The following is a 19213-nucleotide window of genomic DNA, read 5'->3' as shown; positions in this document are numbered from 1 at the left end:
AAGTCTCCTAGAGTATTTTTAACACCTAAAATCTTAATCAAATCTGTTTCTCTCAAGGACAAGGAGAGAGCCACATTTTTTGAACAACTTGTTTTCAATAGTTAAGCAAGAGTTACACCATGAAAATAGGAGGAGATCCTAAACTATCATTTTGTGCTAAAGAAAATTTGCATGGGGGACACTTTTATGCTTATTTTTAGGCACAAAATAGGATAAAGAAGCTGCATGGGAGCAAGGGGTAATGACTAATTCTGAGGCCAAAACTGTTAAATAGTCAAGATTAACGAATATTTCCCAAGCTAAATTTGATCCTTAATGTGTGAGGTTTAAGTTTTTCCATTTATTTGCATGTATGTATGCACGTATATATGTGTATACATATACATATGCATATCTATGTGTTTGTTTATGTTTATTTGTATATTGATAATATTTTATAAAATTCCTATCTTTTTATATTGTAACTACAAAAGAAATAAAACTAATACAATTTGTTTTGTTATATTCTAAAATATATAAGAGATAAAAAGTTAAAAGTATAACTCCTTTTTTGGGTTATTTTTATACATTAAGAAATAATGTGAGATAACTTTGGATAACTTTATTATGAAAACTTTAAATAGGTTTGAACTTGAGCTAGCAACAATATGGAGATACAAGAAACTTATATATTTTCTTTCATCATTATAAGATCATAAGAAGCATATAATTGTTGAAACATAGAGAGAGAGAGAGAGAGAGAGAGAGAGAGAGAGAGAGAGAGAGAGAGAGAGAGAGAGAGAGAGAGAGAGAGAGAGAGAGAGAGAGAGAGAGAGAGAGAGAGAGAGAGAGAGAGAGAGAGAATATGTCTGTACACACACACACACACAGAGATATATATGATCATAAGGATATCTTTGTTAAATATTTTTTTTTTAAATTTATATACTTTGTTATAGATCATAAGAAGTGCCATGTAGTGGCCTATTATTTTCCTTTAGCACTTAGTTAACTATAGTTATAACTTATATAGTTGATTACATAAAAAAATATTTATATTTTATTAATTCTAATAAATTATAATCTATATTTAAGTAATATTATAATATTTATGTTATAGTTATTAAAATATAATAGTAACAAAATTAAAATTTTGAATTTCAATGAGTGTGGATGCTCCTAAGGAGTTGGGCCTAGTCTTGGATCCTTGCGTAGATCAAAATCCCATTTTGACTACAACTGGGGTTACCCCGGGGAATGTTGATGTCGTTTGTCCTATTGGGGGTGTGCCACTGGAGTCAAAGCTTCACTTGTAGGCCAAGAGATTCAAATGAGAATTATAAGGACTTTTTTGGTGGGCCAAGAGTGGCAAAAAAATCATGCTAAGGCTCTGGGTTAGAGGGAAGTGGTTCTTGGAGAGAAGGAGGCTCTCATCCCAGTGGAAGCTTCCAAAGTGATTAGCAGTGAGGAGGGAGTGGAAATTGTAGTATCAGATAGCTTGGTTGACAACATGTCTACCAATCTCAAACTCTACCTCATTGGTAGATTTGTTTCCTTCTACCCATTGATTGAGATGGTTAGGAAGTGGGTAAGTCAGAGATGGAAGTTGAAGGGGAGTGTTATAGTCTCAGCCATGTTGGGAGGCCTATTCTACTTTAAATTCTAAGTAGTGATGGATATGACAATGGTGATGGTTGGTTCTTGGTCATATGAAAAACAAAGCCTTTTGGTGGCTAAATGGAATCTAGTGTTGGATCTAGTGAGCTAACTGAATAAGATGGCTCTAGTCTGGGTCAAGTTACCAGGCCTTTGTCTTGAGTTCTAGGATGAAAGGATCTTGAAATCCATTTGGGATTCCTTTGGGGACTTTGTGGCTGTAGATTTAGTTATGTTGTAGAGATCCTAACTAGTTTTTGTAAGGTTAAATTTTAATGTGGTAGTTGGAACATCCTTACCTGAGTCTATCACTCTAAGCTCAAAATGGGGTAAGAAGATTCAACCCATTTTTTATGAGAACACAAGTGTTTTTTTCCAAAAATGCTCATCATTTGGGCATTTGATTATTGACTGTAAGAAGTTGGATAGGATGGCTGAGGAGAAAATTGAGGGAGATGTTAAAGTGGGGCTTCTCCTAAAAAGTCAAGGGCAGTGGGAGTTGGGTCTCTTAAGGGTGGCATGGTGGTGACTCTCTCTCCAAGGAAGGAGATAGAAGTAAAGAATCCTCAGATAGATAGAAAGAAGGGGTTGACTTCCCCTCCTAGGAACAAGTAAAATGACAACCCTCAAGATGTGTTGGAGAGGATAAGGATGGAGGAGTTGGGGAGGAAGTCTTGTTCATTCTAGGGATTGGAGAAACTTTGCACACATGAAGAGGAGATGGGGGGATTGGAGGAAGGGGAAATTGATTCTTTTCCTTTTTAAAAGGTATTAGGATCTTCTTAGTACCCCATTTGAGGAACTTGGTGATTGAGGATGTCTTCTATGGGGGCATCAATAAGGTTGTGGAGGAAGGTGAGGTGAACAATGTGATGGAGGGGGAGGTAGCCAGAGTACTTCACTAGAATGAGGAGGAGTTGCCAAATAAGATGGTAGATCTAGCCTAGCTAGATAATAAAGAAGGGAAGTGGAAAACATAAAGAAGACAAACAAGAGTTTCAAGGAAATCTATGGTGATAGTGGATTTGAAGTTGGATTTCGGATTAGGTAAATAAAGTAAGATAGCAAAGTAGTTGGCTAGGGAGGTGGCAAGTTGTAGGAAAGCCACTTTGGAATCCCTGACAAGAGGTAGGAAATGATTTTTCTATCTTGGAATTTGAGGGGGTTGAATAACTCTCATAAGCAGTTTTCCCTCAAATAGCAGCTGTCAAACTAGAAAATTGATATCTTACTTGTCTAGGAGGTTAAAATGTTTATGGTTAACTAGGAGAATATGGAAAATTTTGTTTGGCTAGGGGAAAATGTTTGTTATAATGAAGTAGAAGGTGCTTTAGGAGGTGTGGCTACCTTCTAGAATCTAGATGCTGGTAATGGTAGTCTAATATGTAGTTCAAAGTTCTATCTTATAACTGAACATAGGATAGGAGATAAGAAATGAAATACTATTAATGTTTATTCTCCTACTATGTGAAATGGTAGACACAACTTATGGGAGGTCCTATCAATTTTTATCTCTCAAAACAAAAACACCTTTTGTATGGGTGATCTCAACTTTCCCATGTACCCTTCAGAGAAAATTGGAGGAATGATTGATTTTACTAATAGTATGAAGGATCTGACTGACTTTATAAATAATAATGATTTAATGGATATGGAGATGCGTGGTGTGAAGTTCACATGGTTGAATAATAAGAAGGGTGTTGACATGATTCAAGTTAGACTAGATAGAATTTTGGTCCTAACAGGGTGTGGGAAGGATTAACTTCGTCCTCTCTTACAGAACTACCCAGGATTGTCTTAGATCACACCCCTATCCTTTTTAATTGGAAAGAAGATTCCCTGGGGGTCCCAAGACCTTTTAGATATCAAATTATGTGGCAATCTCATCCTAATTTCAGCTCTAGGGTGGCTGAGTGGTGGGTGATAAGAATAGAAGAGGAAATGATGTATAGACTCTCTGTTAAATTGGAGAATGTGAGAAGAAATGTGGTACCTTGGAAAAAAAGGTATTTCAATGATATTTTTAAGACTAAGGTGGATGTGGAAGGGAAGTTAGTTGAACTCTAGAAAGCTATTGGGGAAGGCATACCAACAGATTACATTATCTAGGAGGAGGATAAATACATAAAATTCTGGAAGGAAATGATGATTAGAGAGGAAACTTACTAGAAGTAGAGATCAAGGGAGTTATGGCTTAAAGTGGGTGATAGGAATACTATGTTTTTTATAGATCTACCTCAATTCATAAATAGAGAAACACAATTGATAGCATCAAAGATTAAAATAACGTGAAGCTGAATAAACTTGAAGAGATAGGGAATTGGGTGATGGTTTACTTTAGTAATTATTAAAAGGAGGAGTAGAGAGACTTCAGAGAGGAGGATAGGCAGTGGTTGATTGAAACTATGCCCATGATGATTGTGGCTATAGAGATTGAAGAACTAGTGTAGATGGTGACTGAGGACGAAGTCCATAGAGCTATGTTCTTCATGAAAGCTTACAAATCACCAGGACCTTATGGTTTCCCACCGATGTTCTTTCAACACTTTTGGGAGCTCATCAAGTTAGATCTCCTTTAGGCTACCCATGACTTTTTTTAGGACTGCGAAGCTTCTCAAATAGCTCAATAAAATCTTCATTGCTCTAATTCCCAAGGTGAAATACTTTGAAGTTCTCTCTGACTTTAGGCTGATCAGCCTTTGTAACACTACTAACAAGATTTTCTCTAAAATTTTGGTGAATAGGTTGAAGCTGCTACTGGATAAGTTCATAGCGAAAACCCAGAATGGGTTGGTCCTAGGATGAGAAATCTTGGATGCAGCTATAACGACGTATGAAGTTTTGCACTCTACAAAGAAAAGTGGTAATCCTAGTGTGGCATAGAAACTTGACATCTCTAAAGCTTATGATAGGATTAATTAAACCGTCTTGCATAAAGTTATGGAAAGGATAGGCCTAAGTCAGAAGGTTATTAGAATGGTAAAATTGATAGTTGAAATAGTTAGTTATTATGTAATGGTTAATGGGTCATCTTGGGGAAATTTTGGTGGGGAGAGATGTCTTAGGCAGGGTGATCCTATCTCTCTCCACCTATTTATCATGGTTGTTGAAGTCCTAGGGAGAGCATTCAAGAGAAAGTCAGAGGGGGAGATAATCAAAGGGATAACACCTGCATCCTCTTTGCCTCCAAAAGTGATCTAACAATTTGTGGATGACATCTTGCTTAGTGGGGAGTCCTCGGTGGGTGAAGCAAGAGCTTGGAAGTTGGTGCTAGAGATATATGTTGTGAATGCAAGACAAAAGTTCAATTTTGATAAGAGTAAAGTGTTCTTCTTTAACACCCCTCCTAACCTATATTGAAGGATTATTAATATTTTAGCTTGTAACATTACTGAGTTACCAAATACTTATTTGGGTCTTCCATTAACCATGAAAGATATTAACTAATAACTTCTAGAATGGCATTATAGAAAGAATGGAGAAATTTTTGATTGAATGGAAAGGCAAAACTCTAATTAGTGTAGGTAAGCTAGAACTACTGATCTCTTCTCTAAAAGGACTAGCAATGAACTTTCTATCCTTATTTAAAATTACACAGTGTATTGCCAATAAATTGTAGAAAATTCAATGTAACTTCCTTTGGTTTGGAGGAAACAAGAAGATAAAAATAAACTTGGTTAGTTGGGATACAATTTGTAAACCTAAATGTATGGGAGGATTGGGAGTAAGGAATATAATTGATCTGAATAATGTGCTTCTCACAAAGATGGGGTGGAATCTGATGAAGGGAGAATAAAATTGGTGTAATATTATGAGAGCTACATACCTTGGAAATCTTAATTTCTTGTGCTATACTAGGAGAAATTATCTTCCTATGGGCTCTAAAATCTAGGGTAATATTGTGAAAAATAGAACCCTTTTGAATGAGGGAGTAAGGTGGTTTGTGAGGAATGGTAACCAGATTAATTTCTTGGAGGATCCATGTCTTATAGATAAACATTTGTGAAAGAAAAAGTTTGGGTCTCTATGGTATAACCTCCAGGACTAGGGGGTGGTATGGTAGCTAATTATATTGGCCTGGGAAGAAAATGGAACAAGGTGTGGCTACAATAGAATGATATGATACGAAGGGACTTGATCAAACAACTAAATTCTCTGTTGGAAGAGTATAGGATCCCAAGAAGGGATATGAATGATGAGTTCATTAGGAAGGCCACCTTGGTTAGGGAATTCTTGGTTAAATCTACCTACAAGCTAATATTTGATAAATCTCTTGAACCTAATGATTGGGGAAATGTTTGGTTTAACAACTTAATCCCGAAGATCAATATTTTCTAGTGGACCACAATTCATGGAAAAATTCTCACTATTGACAACTTGATGAAGAGGGGGTTCCAAATACCTAACAGATGCTATATGTGTAAGAGGGAGGAGGAGAGCATCAACCACCTATTCCTACATTGCAATTTTGCTTCTAAGATGTGTGAGAGGATTCTTTAGAAGATGGACATGAATTGGGTTTTTAATGAGGATATGGGGCATTTGGTGAACTGGAAAGGCCCTTTCACCCACCTCATACTTATAAATTTGTGGAGGATCATTCCCCCCATGTTTGTTGGGGTATTTGGAAGGATCAAAATAACAAGGTGTTCAGAAATGAGGAAAGGGAGGTGAAGGTCATGGTGGAAAAGGTCTTCAAATTGATAGTTGAAAATATTAGTTATAGCAATTGGAGAAGACCAAGGTTCCCCCCTTCTACCTTGGAGGTTAGAGTGGTGAAGTGCTGGTCATTGGTGGAAGGGATTATGGAGATTGATAACTCTAATCTTATGGCTAGAAAAAGAACCCAATGATAACCCCCACTTGCTAACTAGGTGAAACTTAATTTTGATGGAGCTACCAAAGAGGAGGGTTCGACGAGTGGAGGGATAGTCAAGGACTATAAGGGAAGGATGTTGTTGGCTTACACTAGTTTTCTAAGGAAAGTTTCAAACAATATCATGGAAGTTATGGCTCTGTACTAGGGTATAAAATCAGTCATGGAGGGATTTGCAAGTTGAAGGTGATTCTAAAGTTATTATTGAGATCGCCAAAGGCAATATGTGGGAGGGATGGGATATCAAATAGGTAATTGATGATATCAAGTACCTATTAATCACCCTCTATAGGTTTGATTTGAATCACATTTTTTGGGAGAGAAATAGAACGATTGATGTTATGGTGGCAATTGGCTTAAAGTTGAAGGGGCTTAAAGGTTGGAGGAATTTGAATGGTCTACAAAATTTGGTGAGGGAGTTAGTGAGTCAAGAAATGAAAAATGATGAATTCTAGCTAGTTATTTTGCATTGTGTTGTTGAGCTGGTGGGGATGATATTTCCTTGATGCTTATGTGGTAGGGAGTAAAGGCTTGGGTATGGATGATAATTATTACTCTTGGCTTGAAAATTGGAAGTTTGAAATGGGGGGATTTTCATTTATTTCCCTTTATAGAAGACTTGAGGTGCATTGGGAATCATGGAAATGATTGGGGGATAGATTGTGGTGGCCGACATGTGATCTTTCTCACTAATTTGGAAGGCTTCATTATTACTATTGATTGTGATTATCATCTCCACTTATCGATTTCATAAATTACATTTGGGCTCTGAAGAGAGAGAGAGATGTGAGGAAAAAATTGCAGAGATGGGAGGTGATTTGATGCACAAAGAACCATCTATCATTGATGATAATGTGAAGAAGCCCCTAATGTGGTACTTACTGAAGGAGGGCGGTTTTATCTCATTCATGGAGGCTCTCAATTGTCATGATGAGAATTAATCTATGTAGTTTGTTAACTAATGGGAGAATCATAGAGTGCTAATAAATGGTATCTCATTTCATGTTTCATAGGAGGTGATTGCAATGGTGATGAGCTTGGCGATGAAGGGTAGGAAATGAAAAAAGGTGATGAGGGTGACTGATAAAATGAGCCTACAATGCTTCTTTGTGGAGGGGGAGGAACCAATTCGACATAGAGGAGGTTTCATGAGGGAGAAACTCCCTAACCCATGGAATGAGGTTTGTCTAGTTCTGATGAAATATATTACCTTGGAAGGAAGGTATGGAGTTTGCTACTACTACCACTTTCCTCTTAATCATTTCTATCACCGTGATTTGATTTTGCTTCCTTTCTTCTTGCTGCATGATCTTGAGGATATTGTCATTGATGTGAAAGATAAAATGAGAAGGGGGGTTAATTTTACTATTCTACACCAATTTACAATTTTTAGGTTGTATCAATTTCACCTAGCCTTGGTCCCCACTAGGATTGTGGAAATTGATATTCTTGTTCACCCGAAATCCTAGCCCCAAATGGTCCCTCTTAAGATCATGGATCCTAGAGCCCATACCCCACAACTTCTCCTAGTGGGTCCCTATCAATCCCTCCCCTAGGGGGAAAAAATGAAGACAAGATAATGGTAAGGAGAAGATGTTGGAAGATTCAAAGGAAGAGGGGAGAGGGGGAAGGAAGGCATCAGGGAGGTTGGCTAAATCTATAGCTAAGAGGAAATTGAGGGAGGGAGCCGCGCAAGAGGGGGATTCAAATTTTGAGGATTTGGGCTGCCCCAAAAGAAGAATGAAGGAGAAACTATTAGCTTTGGAGTGGAAGGTATGAAGGAGGTTGAAGACAAGATTTTTAACTCCTCTAGGTCATACTAAGGAGATGGTAGAAAGAATATAGAGGTGTCGCATGTCTCGGCAATGGTTGTGATGGGGTGTGTAGACCTAACAAAAGATTAGTTCGCTGAAATGATGGACATGATGCCTTCCCTCACTACGATCTCCTACCTTGTTAAGGTAGGTTCCATAAAGGCTACTAAACCCCTTGTTGTGCAGGATACTCAAGCTAGTATGGATGGCATCTAGGCAAGTCACATAAGGTTAGTAATGATGTACGGGAGAGAATCCAGGCATTGAGGAGAGAATGGGACTGTTAACCAAGTTCACGGTTAAAATCACTCATGCAGTAGCTACCACTCTGTGCCTATTGAAAGAGGCTAATGGGGACCTATCCAAGGAGGACTCTAAGTTTCTTTTTAACTTCTTGGTGGAAGACTAGACAAATGTCCTCCTATGGAAGAAAGAGGCAAAGAAATCTTAAGGGTTCCCCCCTTTTTAATTTCTCATGCTATTAATCCACTAGTTTACACACATTTTTGGTTGTAAGGCTCTCACACCTTTGTTTTTGTGTAGTGACTTAAATTTGTTAATATGCATTTTGTTTAAAGGATGTAGTTACTTTTTTAATTAAAGTATAAACTTCTATTTTTGTTTTAAAAAACATTAGGAGTTACTTATGTTCTAATGGTTTTCCGCTGGTAGTTGACCAACTTGTTTGTAATGGGCCAACCCCCTTGTTTCGGCTACTTTTATTTCTAAAACAAAATTAAATTTTCAAATCATGCAAGAACCTACAACACAATGGTAAATTGTAAGCCTCTTATCTAAGAAGTCTTGGATTCAAACTTACTTGAGATTAATCAATGATAATAATAATAATCAATAACAATACATAATAATAATTAATATTGATTTAACATTGTTATAAAATAATAAAATTGTTATAACATTGTGATTCATGCCCTTAAATAGAACACCCTTTAAATTGTTAAATATTAAAATAGATTGACAACAACTTAAACAAAAAATTATTAAAAAAATTGTTAACATTTTAAAAAATAAGAGAGACATCAATATCACTTAGATAGATCTAGTACATATTAGTGTATACATTTTTAAAATATTTTTTTATTAGAATTAAATGTTTAGTAAATATATTAGAAATAAAAATTAGATAGGAAAAAAGAGTGTAATTAGTAAGTATTTTTTATTTATTTAAAAAACTTCTTTATAATTAATTCTTTATCAAAACTTATCTTCTTTTTTAAAAAATAGCTTGTAAAATCTAAAATTCAAATAGTTTTATTTTACGAGAGTTCCACTAAATTTTAGGTAATGAATTCTAAGAATTTTTTTAGAAATTAGCATGCCTTTAATTTTTTTTTAAACTTTTGTATAACATAAGAAAAATAATATGTGCATATTAAGTATAATTTAATTTAGATAGAAATTTTATTTATATTAAATTTTAGTTTATGAATATGTTAAAGCAATTTTCCTAACATCCTCAATTAAATCATTTAGATTGTTCACTTGAGAAACTAATTAAAATAATAATGAGAACAAATATATATGCTCCCCTACTAATTTTTTTTTAATATTTTAGAAATATCTTAAGACAATTCACATGAAATGGTTTATGTCTCTCCAATATTCTACTTGTCTCTTTAATTTCCATGCTAAAAATACTTAGATCGCAATTTCTAATATTTAAGTATATATTTGAAGGAAACAATTTGTTTTTATAAATAAAACTTAGATAGAATCATGAAATGAGGAGGGAGAAAACTAAAATAGAAACAAAATTAGAAATACAGAGTTAGAAAGTGGAGATAAAATAGGTAAGTTTTATTATAAGGAAACATATTTGAAAAATTAAAAAAATGGACTAGGGCTGACAATTTTTGGACTCAAATTTCCAAAACCTAGGAGCAAAGCTCCCACATATAAGCCTACCACCTTAAAAATAGTTTCTATGAATACAAAGCTTCTTCTCTTAAAAAAAACAACTTTCTCATGTGCATAAGGTTTTAATTCCCTAAGCTAATCACATAATAAAAAAATAATTTTTAGAAATTATAAATTTAACAATGTTATAGTTATATAATTAGAAATATCAAATGTATAGTAAAATATTTTTAAAAAAAGATTTTGAATGGCAGATATTGAAATTTTTAATCTCTAGTTAAGAGAGGAAATTAATAAACTACCACAATAGTACTTAGTCTACCAACGAGTTGTAATAAAGATATCAATGTTCAATCTTAGATTTTGTTTTACAAACACAACAATATGTATGTATGTATATCTACATATGTATATGTATATGTGTATATAATCAATATATATGTATATATATAAGTATATATGTCTATATGTGTATAATGATGATATTTTATTGAATTTGTGTCTTTTTATATTGAAACTCTGAAGATTTATAATTAATTAAATGTAAACAAATAATTATTTTGAAATACATAATGGATGAATAGTTAAATGTAGATAACTTTTTGTTTTTATTTTTAGTTATTTTTATACTTTAAAAAATAACGTAGAACAAAATATTGGATAACTTGATTATGTCAACATTAAACAAGTTCAAAGATAGCTAGTAATGATAAGGATATCAATCTTGAATCTTTTATTTATCTATTTATAGAATAAGAATAAACATTCATTGTGTAATACACATTAATTTCTAAATGATGTCAACTTTGAAATTTTAAAATAGAACTTAATTTATTTTCTTAAAAACATAGGCATCTTTAATAAAAAAATTAATGATACAAAAAATCCTATGAAAATAAAGTTATTATCATAATGTGGGATGCATATTTTCCTATTTTAGACATGATTGATATCATTTTGTTGAATCTTCAATTATTTTAAGATTTATTTTTATTGAAATTTTAAGGGTCGTTTTAATGAGTAGCTCAAGATCGATGAATTTTACTAGTAGAATATTAAATGAAAAAAGGAAATAGTTTGTGTTTAGTTTATTGAAGTGGATCACCAATCTAAAGAAAATTTGAAGGGTAGTAATTGAGTAAGAAAAGGATTATAATTTTTAATTTAAATTTTATGTATTGTGTAAGATTTAAATGTTTATGCATAAAATAAAAATCTTAGACTAAAATGAAAATGATAAAGATTATTAGTTGTAAGATTTCAAACATGTACCTATCTTGATTTTTGTTCTTTTAAACTATTGAAAATATTATTTTGTTTGAGATTTGTTATTTTCTATTAAGGGTTAAAATAGGTTTTTACAGGGGACCCAAAATCTCACCATACATAATATAATATTAATAAAAGTATATTAGTTAAACTATGTAGGAAAAGAAAAGAAAGTACCCCCAAACAACCAGTATCCCACAAAAGACCAACAATAAATAGAAATACAGACCAACACACAAACTAGATGGAAGAACTAATCTAAAAGTACAAAAAGGCAAAAAATGAAAAGACTAAATAACTAACTCAACATTAGACTACATCAAAAACCAACTCTTCCTTTTTTCCTTAATCTTTTTCATGACCACTTTGACATCTTCTTTGATCTATTCTTCATTCTTAACCTTTGAATTCCTCATTAATGATCTAGTTCTTTTCTTTCTAAGAGACTCTTCAATACCCTTAGTCTCATCTAGGTCCAACACAATAATGCCATATGTGTATATGTCCAAATTACCTAAAAGTTTATTAATACTCTTCACAAAAGCCTCCAACTATTAGCATGAATGCTAACAATATGCTTATGGGAGAGCGTCCTAGCATTTCTAGAGCATTAGAAAGATTGGAAACATGTCTGTGTCTTGCATTCATGATTATGTTTTTCATTGATGTCAACATGTTGTGAAGATTGGCAGGGTAGCAAACATAGATTTAACTAGTAAAGATCAAGGATTGAAGATGAGGTCAAGCATAGTTTAGGACATGTTCTATAGAGTGTCCTAATGATGTGGCTAAGAGCACATCTATAAAGTCAAATACTTGTACCAGTTATTCAAGATTTACATAAGACAGTTTGTAAACTAAGTTCCCGAGAAGTGGTTTCTAGCAATCGAGTTATATTTCCTAATAGGGATAGAATTTGGATAACCAAAGTTAGATAAAGGAAAAAGACATTCTATTGATGATGTTAACAAGTATGCAAAGGCCAAAGCCACACATGTGAAAGATTTGGAAATATTGTGATCCAATAGTCTTATGTAATTATGAAAAGATATAATGCAACATATTATCTTAATGGGGGGTATGTGCAATATCATGGTGTGCAAAAAAGTGGCAATCTAATAAACATGTAGTACTAAAATGCCTCAAAGAATTTCAAAATCTATTATCACTTTTTTCCAACCCATCCTGATATCAAACCAAAATATTAATACCTTTACATGGCATTGTATTGCTTTGGAGACCAACCCTACATGGCCAACTTAAAATGTATCCCAAACACATATTTTTGGCATGTTCTTTTGTTTTTTTTACTTCAAACATGTATCTGATGACCTATTCTCACCCAAACTAGATGAAATGAAAAGGATTTCGTAAGAATGTTCTTATATGTCCATAAATGTAATGTTTTTCAAATTAAAAGTTCAGTAAATAATTATTATTCATATTCTAATAGAGTTATGCATAAAGTGTTGATTAACACACTAATTGAAAAACAAATATAACTTTCAAATGGATAACATTTTTGAAGTCCAAAAGATGTATCACATTATATAATTCTTCTACTATAAGGAAAACAAAAGAAAAGTTAAATTTTGTAATGTTTTGAATTAGTTAAGGTGGTCAGACATGGGAGTTTTTAAATTCTAAAAATACTATAGAAGATAATTCATAATAAATTATTTATTTGGCATAAAAATACCCAAAAATTTGTGTCACATCAGGGCATAAATCTACTTCTTATATCTAGAATCTTAATAAAAAAATTATTATTATAATTGATTTTGACTAACATGGTTAGACATATGCCTACTTCTTATTTTTGCCTTGAATTTTTTGTAATATTGCATTAAAATTCAAAATTTTGACCAATCAATGTTTTCTTTCTTTAGATAAGACCTAGTAGTTTAGAAACTAAATTCAATTTGCTACAGATTATTTTCTAATTTTTTTTAATTGAACGTACATAAAAAGTTTAAAATTGTATGTCAAGTTGACATATCCATGGTTTGTCAATTTTTCATTATCGGTTAAGGTCATAGTTTGGTTGATCGTGATCCTACACATACCTTGGGGTCTAATTGTAATTATAATTGAGAAATCCTAAAGGCCTACTCAAATGAATTATTTTGAGGACTTTCTATAAAGAAAATATATATTTCCTTGTGACAAAAAATACAAGTGTATGTACATGTGTTCAAGGTATTGCAAGTAAGAGATGAAAGGGATTTGGAGATCTGGTATTGAGATATGACAAGTGTTTGGTGGGGAAAAGGAATGGTAAGAGGATAGAGAAAGAGTGTCAACTTTTTAGATTAATTATATTTTCTATATTTTGAATTGTATAATTTAGGGGCAAGTTTGATAGTGAGTTTAGTGGTCTTGCCCTTGAAGCTTTTTGGGTAGTGGGCCCTTCTACCTTCTTAAACTGCTAATAGGGTTGGCACAACTCTTAACATGGTTGGAATCTCCTCACATGGGTTCAAAGCCTCCTAATGGCGATTGATATGTACTAAATGTATTTCATTGGCTCCTAACAAAGTCCATCCTCTTACAAGGAACTAATATATTAGTACATCATTTTGTTGGTACCATCCTCACAATGGTTTTCCCTTTGATCAAGGGTTTCCCTATTTAACATATCTAGTGTTACTTTGCATGTGTATCTTCTTATGGTTGCTAATTATATTAATCACATGTTTCAGATTAAATATGGTCTATATTTAAGTTGTATTGATTTGATAACTGATCATTACTCTTTGTGCCCCTTGCCATAAGTACAATAATCATTACTCTTTGTGTCCCTAGGAATTTTTTTTAATAATAAGAATAATTTCAAAACCTCCCACTTCAAAAAATAATTGGTCATAATCAATTCTAGATTTTAGATTTATGCATCCTATTAAATACTCATTCTACATAATGGGTTTTGAGCTAGCAACAGTTAAGTTTGCAAGAAAATCTTCTATGTTATTTGCTTCCCTACGCATGTGGCTAATAACAACCTATTTTAAGTTATTCAAAATAGAAAAATATTCTAACATGATATTATGTATAGTTTAGGAGGCCTTGACCTTTTTTGCAAACAATTAAGAATATGCATGGAATCTCCTTCTATCCATAACCATTTGACACCCAAGAGGAAACACAATGGCATTAATCATATTACCACTTTCATTTCAAATATAAACACCATAGAGAGAAACTCCCTAATTCCTCTTTGTTGTCTACTCTAAATTTTATATTTTCTAACATTTTGTAGGCAATCCCATTTTGCATTCTCCCTTTTGTCTTTGCTACTATTTTTTTGGGTTGTAGAATTATCAACAATGATCCCCTTTTCAAAGTCCACCTTTCCTTGAAAAATACTATGATAATTTTCAACCATAGTAAGTTTGATTGTGTCAGCCAACACTTCTAGTGTTCAAAAGGCTTCCATAAAGTTTGAAGACCCTATTGTGCATTTCTTTCCAATGTTTGAACAAATTATGGAAGCTAAAAACAACCAAATGCCTTTTTCACTAGTAGTTTACAACATCTCAACATTATCCATAGATCGGTCCTTAAGGAAGCAAGAATAAGGTCTAGTATAGTCAAATCCACCAATCTAACATTCTTCTAGTAGTCCAAGACCTATAAACCTAATTAAAGGATACATCTATCCTTGAATTGTTCCATCCTCACTAATGAAGTGATCACTTCCCAAAAAATATACTTTTCTTCCCAAAAGTGCACACTATGACCATTACCCACTTTCCATCTAAGTCTAGATTGAAATAATTCTTTTCCCTATTGGATGCTTGACCCATGAGCCAAATTTTAGGTATTCAAAAATTCCTAAATGTTCATGTTGTTAATAAGGTACTTAATATTTAGGATTTTACCCCAATCATTGTTGTCTTAAGACATGCACCAAATTTGCTTGGCCAAGAATGAAGAATTAAGTAATTTGATAGAGAAGATTCCTAGTCCACCCTTCACTAAAGTATTACAGACTTTATCCCAAGAAATCAATGCCAACCATTTTTTGTCCTCCATTGCTAAACAATTAAAATTCCTCTAGATTTTTTCTATGGTATCCAAAAACGTAGCTGACATTTTCAATAGACCATGAGCATAAATTGGTAGGTTTTGTAAAGTAGATTTAAGTAGGTGTTTCCTTGCTTGGCTAAGAAAAGAACCCTCCCAACTAGCCTATTTCACATTAAATCTATCAACCAACATATCACAGAAGGCCTTTGGAGGTTTCAACCCTAAAAGAAGCCTCAAATAGGAATCAACCATTTTCTCAATTTTATATTTCAAGATTCTAGCAATCTTACCCTATCTCAGAATAGTGGTGTTGGTAAAGATGATAGAGCTTTTCTCCCAATTAATTAACTGTCCCAAGGCCTTAGTGTACACTTGGATGAAATCTTTATTGTTTCTTGCTTCCTTAATCATGGATTCCCCCATCATAATAGTATCAACAAAAAATTCTCATGGGAGAAATTAAGGTTGTCAGGAGAAGGTTTAAGCGAAGCAATCAACCCTTTGAACACATGAGCACTAACAAATTACCCAAGGTCTCCACCATAATCACAAAAAGAATACGAGAAAGAGGAACTCGTTGTCTTAATCCTTTGGTAGGTTTGAAGAAATTTGAAGAGGAACTATTAACTATGACCATTGAACCAAAAGTCCCAACTAGATGCAAAACAAGTTGAATTTACTGATCCCCAAACCTAAAATTCTTCAAGACTTTGAGCATAAAATCCTCCAACTCTTTCATAAGTCTTAGATAGGTCAAGCTTAAGGAGGAAACCTTGTGAATTTGAAATATAAACAAGTCAATCGCCTTATGGAATTTGATAATGGAGTAAAAAAATTTCCTTCTTGGCACAAAACCATTTTGTTGAGGAAAAATAATGGAAGCAAAATTTGTCAACAATATTGATGTCAGCACTTCAGAGAACACTTCATATGTGGAATTAGATAGATTGATCGGTTTGAAAGTCTCCACTGTTCTAGCACACTATTTCTTAGGGATCAAAACTATGAAATTATAATTGAGTTCTCTAAATAGCTTCATAGATCCAAAAATTCTTTAGCTACTGCATACACCTTTAGTCCCACTAATTTCCAAAAGTGTTGAAAGAAAAACGTCGAAAACCCATCAAGCCCTTAGGACTTCTCTCCTTATCTCAGCCACTGTAGGAATAACAACTGACATTTTATTAATATTGTCATCCAGAATCAGAGGAATGGAAGCCAACAGTTGATTTTGACAGTTAGGGAAAGGATTGTAAATTTTTTTTATTAGAAAATAAATACACAAAAAAAAAAAATTTAAAATTGAAATATCGCAATGAGATTGTGCATCTCCTTTCTCTAAAGTGATATTTAAAATCCTTTTCGAAGCTCTATGTTTAGACATCATGAGATGAAAAAACCTATTGTTCCTATCTCCAAGCTTCAACCAAAGAGCTCTTCACCTTTGTCTCTAGTAAAGCTCCTCTTTTGTCACAATATCATGATACTTCACTAGCACTTTTTTTCTCTCCTCAATACTACACTGGCAATCCCCATCCCTTTGAGATTTGCTGTTAATCACATGAATATATATATATATATATATATATATATATATATATTACTAATACTAATAAAATGATAATAACTAAATTTAATAAAGATTTAATGAAACAAATAAAATATTTTTCCAGTATTTCTACTTCAAGAAATATAACACTAAATATGAAAATACATAGCTTATACCATGAAACAATTATTAGTTAGAAAAACTTGAATATAACATCTCATGTTATTCATTGGATATTCTATGATGAACTTAAATAATCATTATTATAGAACAAATTTTAAAATTTCTTCAATATTTATTTTTAAAATAAAGTTCAATTTCTAGTGAAATTAATCATTAATCATTAATTTAAAAAAGTCACTCCAACTAGACTTTTATAGTCAATGAAAGTGTGGCTTGGACATAGTTCATTTGTTTTCAAGGTAGCCAAGGGAAGAAACTATGAAAAGGCTTATACAAGAAACTAATTATAGGTTTTAATATAATTTTTTTGTTTTACTATAAGAAAAAGAATTGCCTCGCTAAAAACTTACTAGCTTTAGGGATGAATAATTATTATAATTTAAGGTTTGAAGCAAGAAGAAAATTTGTAAACGTTTGATTAGATACATACAATTACAATTATGAAGAAAGCTTAAGCTAGGAAAAGGTTGTAGTTTTCATATAGATTTTAGGATTCGTATAAAAGGAATAAGGCTAGACAAGGTAGACAAACAAAGATATAATGGTTTTAACAGATAAATATTTAGGAAAACTGGAGTCCAAACGAATACTGGAACAAGAAAAACATAAAAATGAAGGTGCAACCTTACCTGATGAGGAATCGAAGAGGATTCTTGTGGCTGTAGCATTCAGAAGTACGACAATATTATCTGGATTTGCATACTGCAGGAGATCTGCAGCTGTGTGCCTCCTTCCATTATTGTCAATTGTTGAAGCACTAATCTTGGTCCCTTCCAAATGATCCACAGTATACCCATTATCCGGAACAACACCAGCTTCCAAAAATGCATCCTTCACTGCAGAATTCCAACGGAAAAGCTGGTCTGGTTTGAAGGCATTCATCTTCTCCACCCATTCATAAGACTCATTCACAAGCTTCTCATCCCACTCCATCTCTCGAATGAAATCCAAGCTTGCCCTGCTGTAAAATCCGGCATTAATGGCGGTTCCACCTCCAAGAACTCTTCCCCTCACCAACTGCACACCATCTTCTGAGACAAACCCTTGCATCACATAAGGAAAATCTGTGGGATCCCCAAAAGCATTGAAAAGACCTTTAATATCCATCGTATCAGGATTTCCATAGGGAGAATCTCCCCTTTCAAGAAGCAAAACAGAGTAATGCTGTGAGAGAGTTGCAGCCAGAGGACACCCTGCTGTGCCTCCGCCAACAACAATGTAATCATATGTTCTCGCAGCCGCCTTTGCAGCATCGAATGTCATAAATGGATATGGGTATTCTGCAAACACGAATATTTTTAAAAAAAATCCCCCTTTAATGTAATGCACTGAAGATAAAATATTGAAATTTTTATGTGCATGCCTATCCCAAAACACAGAAATTTGGAACAAAATACTCTGAAATGCTCAAACTCACCCAATTTATGCTCTGCGATTGCTGAACAGTGGAGGCGGTGATGATCTGTGAAGAACAGAAGGCATGCAATGAGAAAGAAGAGAATCTCCATGCTTCCTCTACTCGATCTAATTCCTGGAATACACTTGTAGTTCAGATCGATCTAATTTCCTTTTTATATAACTTTATATTTCTGTTGAAAATGATCGCGAGCTCTGCATATTGCCGACCAACGTGAGAATTCCAAGATTCCTGCTACGCGGTCTTCAGAGTTGGTGGCAGTTTCTGCGACTGCTCCATTTTTACACAAATATCGATCACTATGGACAAGCGATAGTGGCCACTGGCCAGGCTTTGTAATTTAAATAAGGATTATTTAGTATTTAACTCCAAAAATATGATACGTTTAAAACTTTGATAGGCGATGAGGGTTAGTCGATTAACCGGCTTCGTAAGTAGGGCTTCCTTCATATCATAAAAATTAAATAATTAAGAATTTGAATATAAAATCCATTCACGAATAACGAAGTTAGATCATGTGACTAATGAATTAAAATATAGATATAGGTTTTGATGTTTGGTTT

General features: G+C 33.4%; 1 protein-coding gene across 1 annotated transcript in view; it reads right to left on the bottom strand.

Moving 5' to 3' along the window:
* LOC149547293 ((R)-mandelonitrile lyase-like) overlaps positions 1-18741 on the bottom strand; it is a 28940-nt gene extending 10199 nt beyond the window's left edge. Inside the window, exons 1-2 of the mRNA XM_089794727.1 lie at positions 18651-18741; positions 17863-18513 (exon numbers count right to left, since the gene is read on the bottom strand). Of these exons, the coding sequence (XP_089650853.1) occupies positions 17863-18513; positions 18651-18741 (742 nt within the window). The remainder of the gene's footprint in view (positions 1-17862; positions 18514-18650) is intronic.
* Between the last annotated feature and the right edge of the window lie 472 nt (positions 18742-19213).

This window comes from Cupressus sempervirens, chromosome 7 (assembly GCF_028749045.1).
Source record: "Cupressus sempervirens isolate cs-2001-9-10 chromosome 7, ASM2874904v1, whole genome shotgun sequence".
Classification (NCBI taxonomy): domain Eukaryota; kingdom Viridiplantae; phylum Streptophyta; class Pinopsida; order Cupressales; family Cupressaceae; genus Cupressus; species Cupressus sempervirens.
The sequence above is the reverse complement of the archived record's forward strand: the minus strand, read 5'-3'. Positions and strand labels throughout refer to the sequence as shown.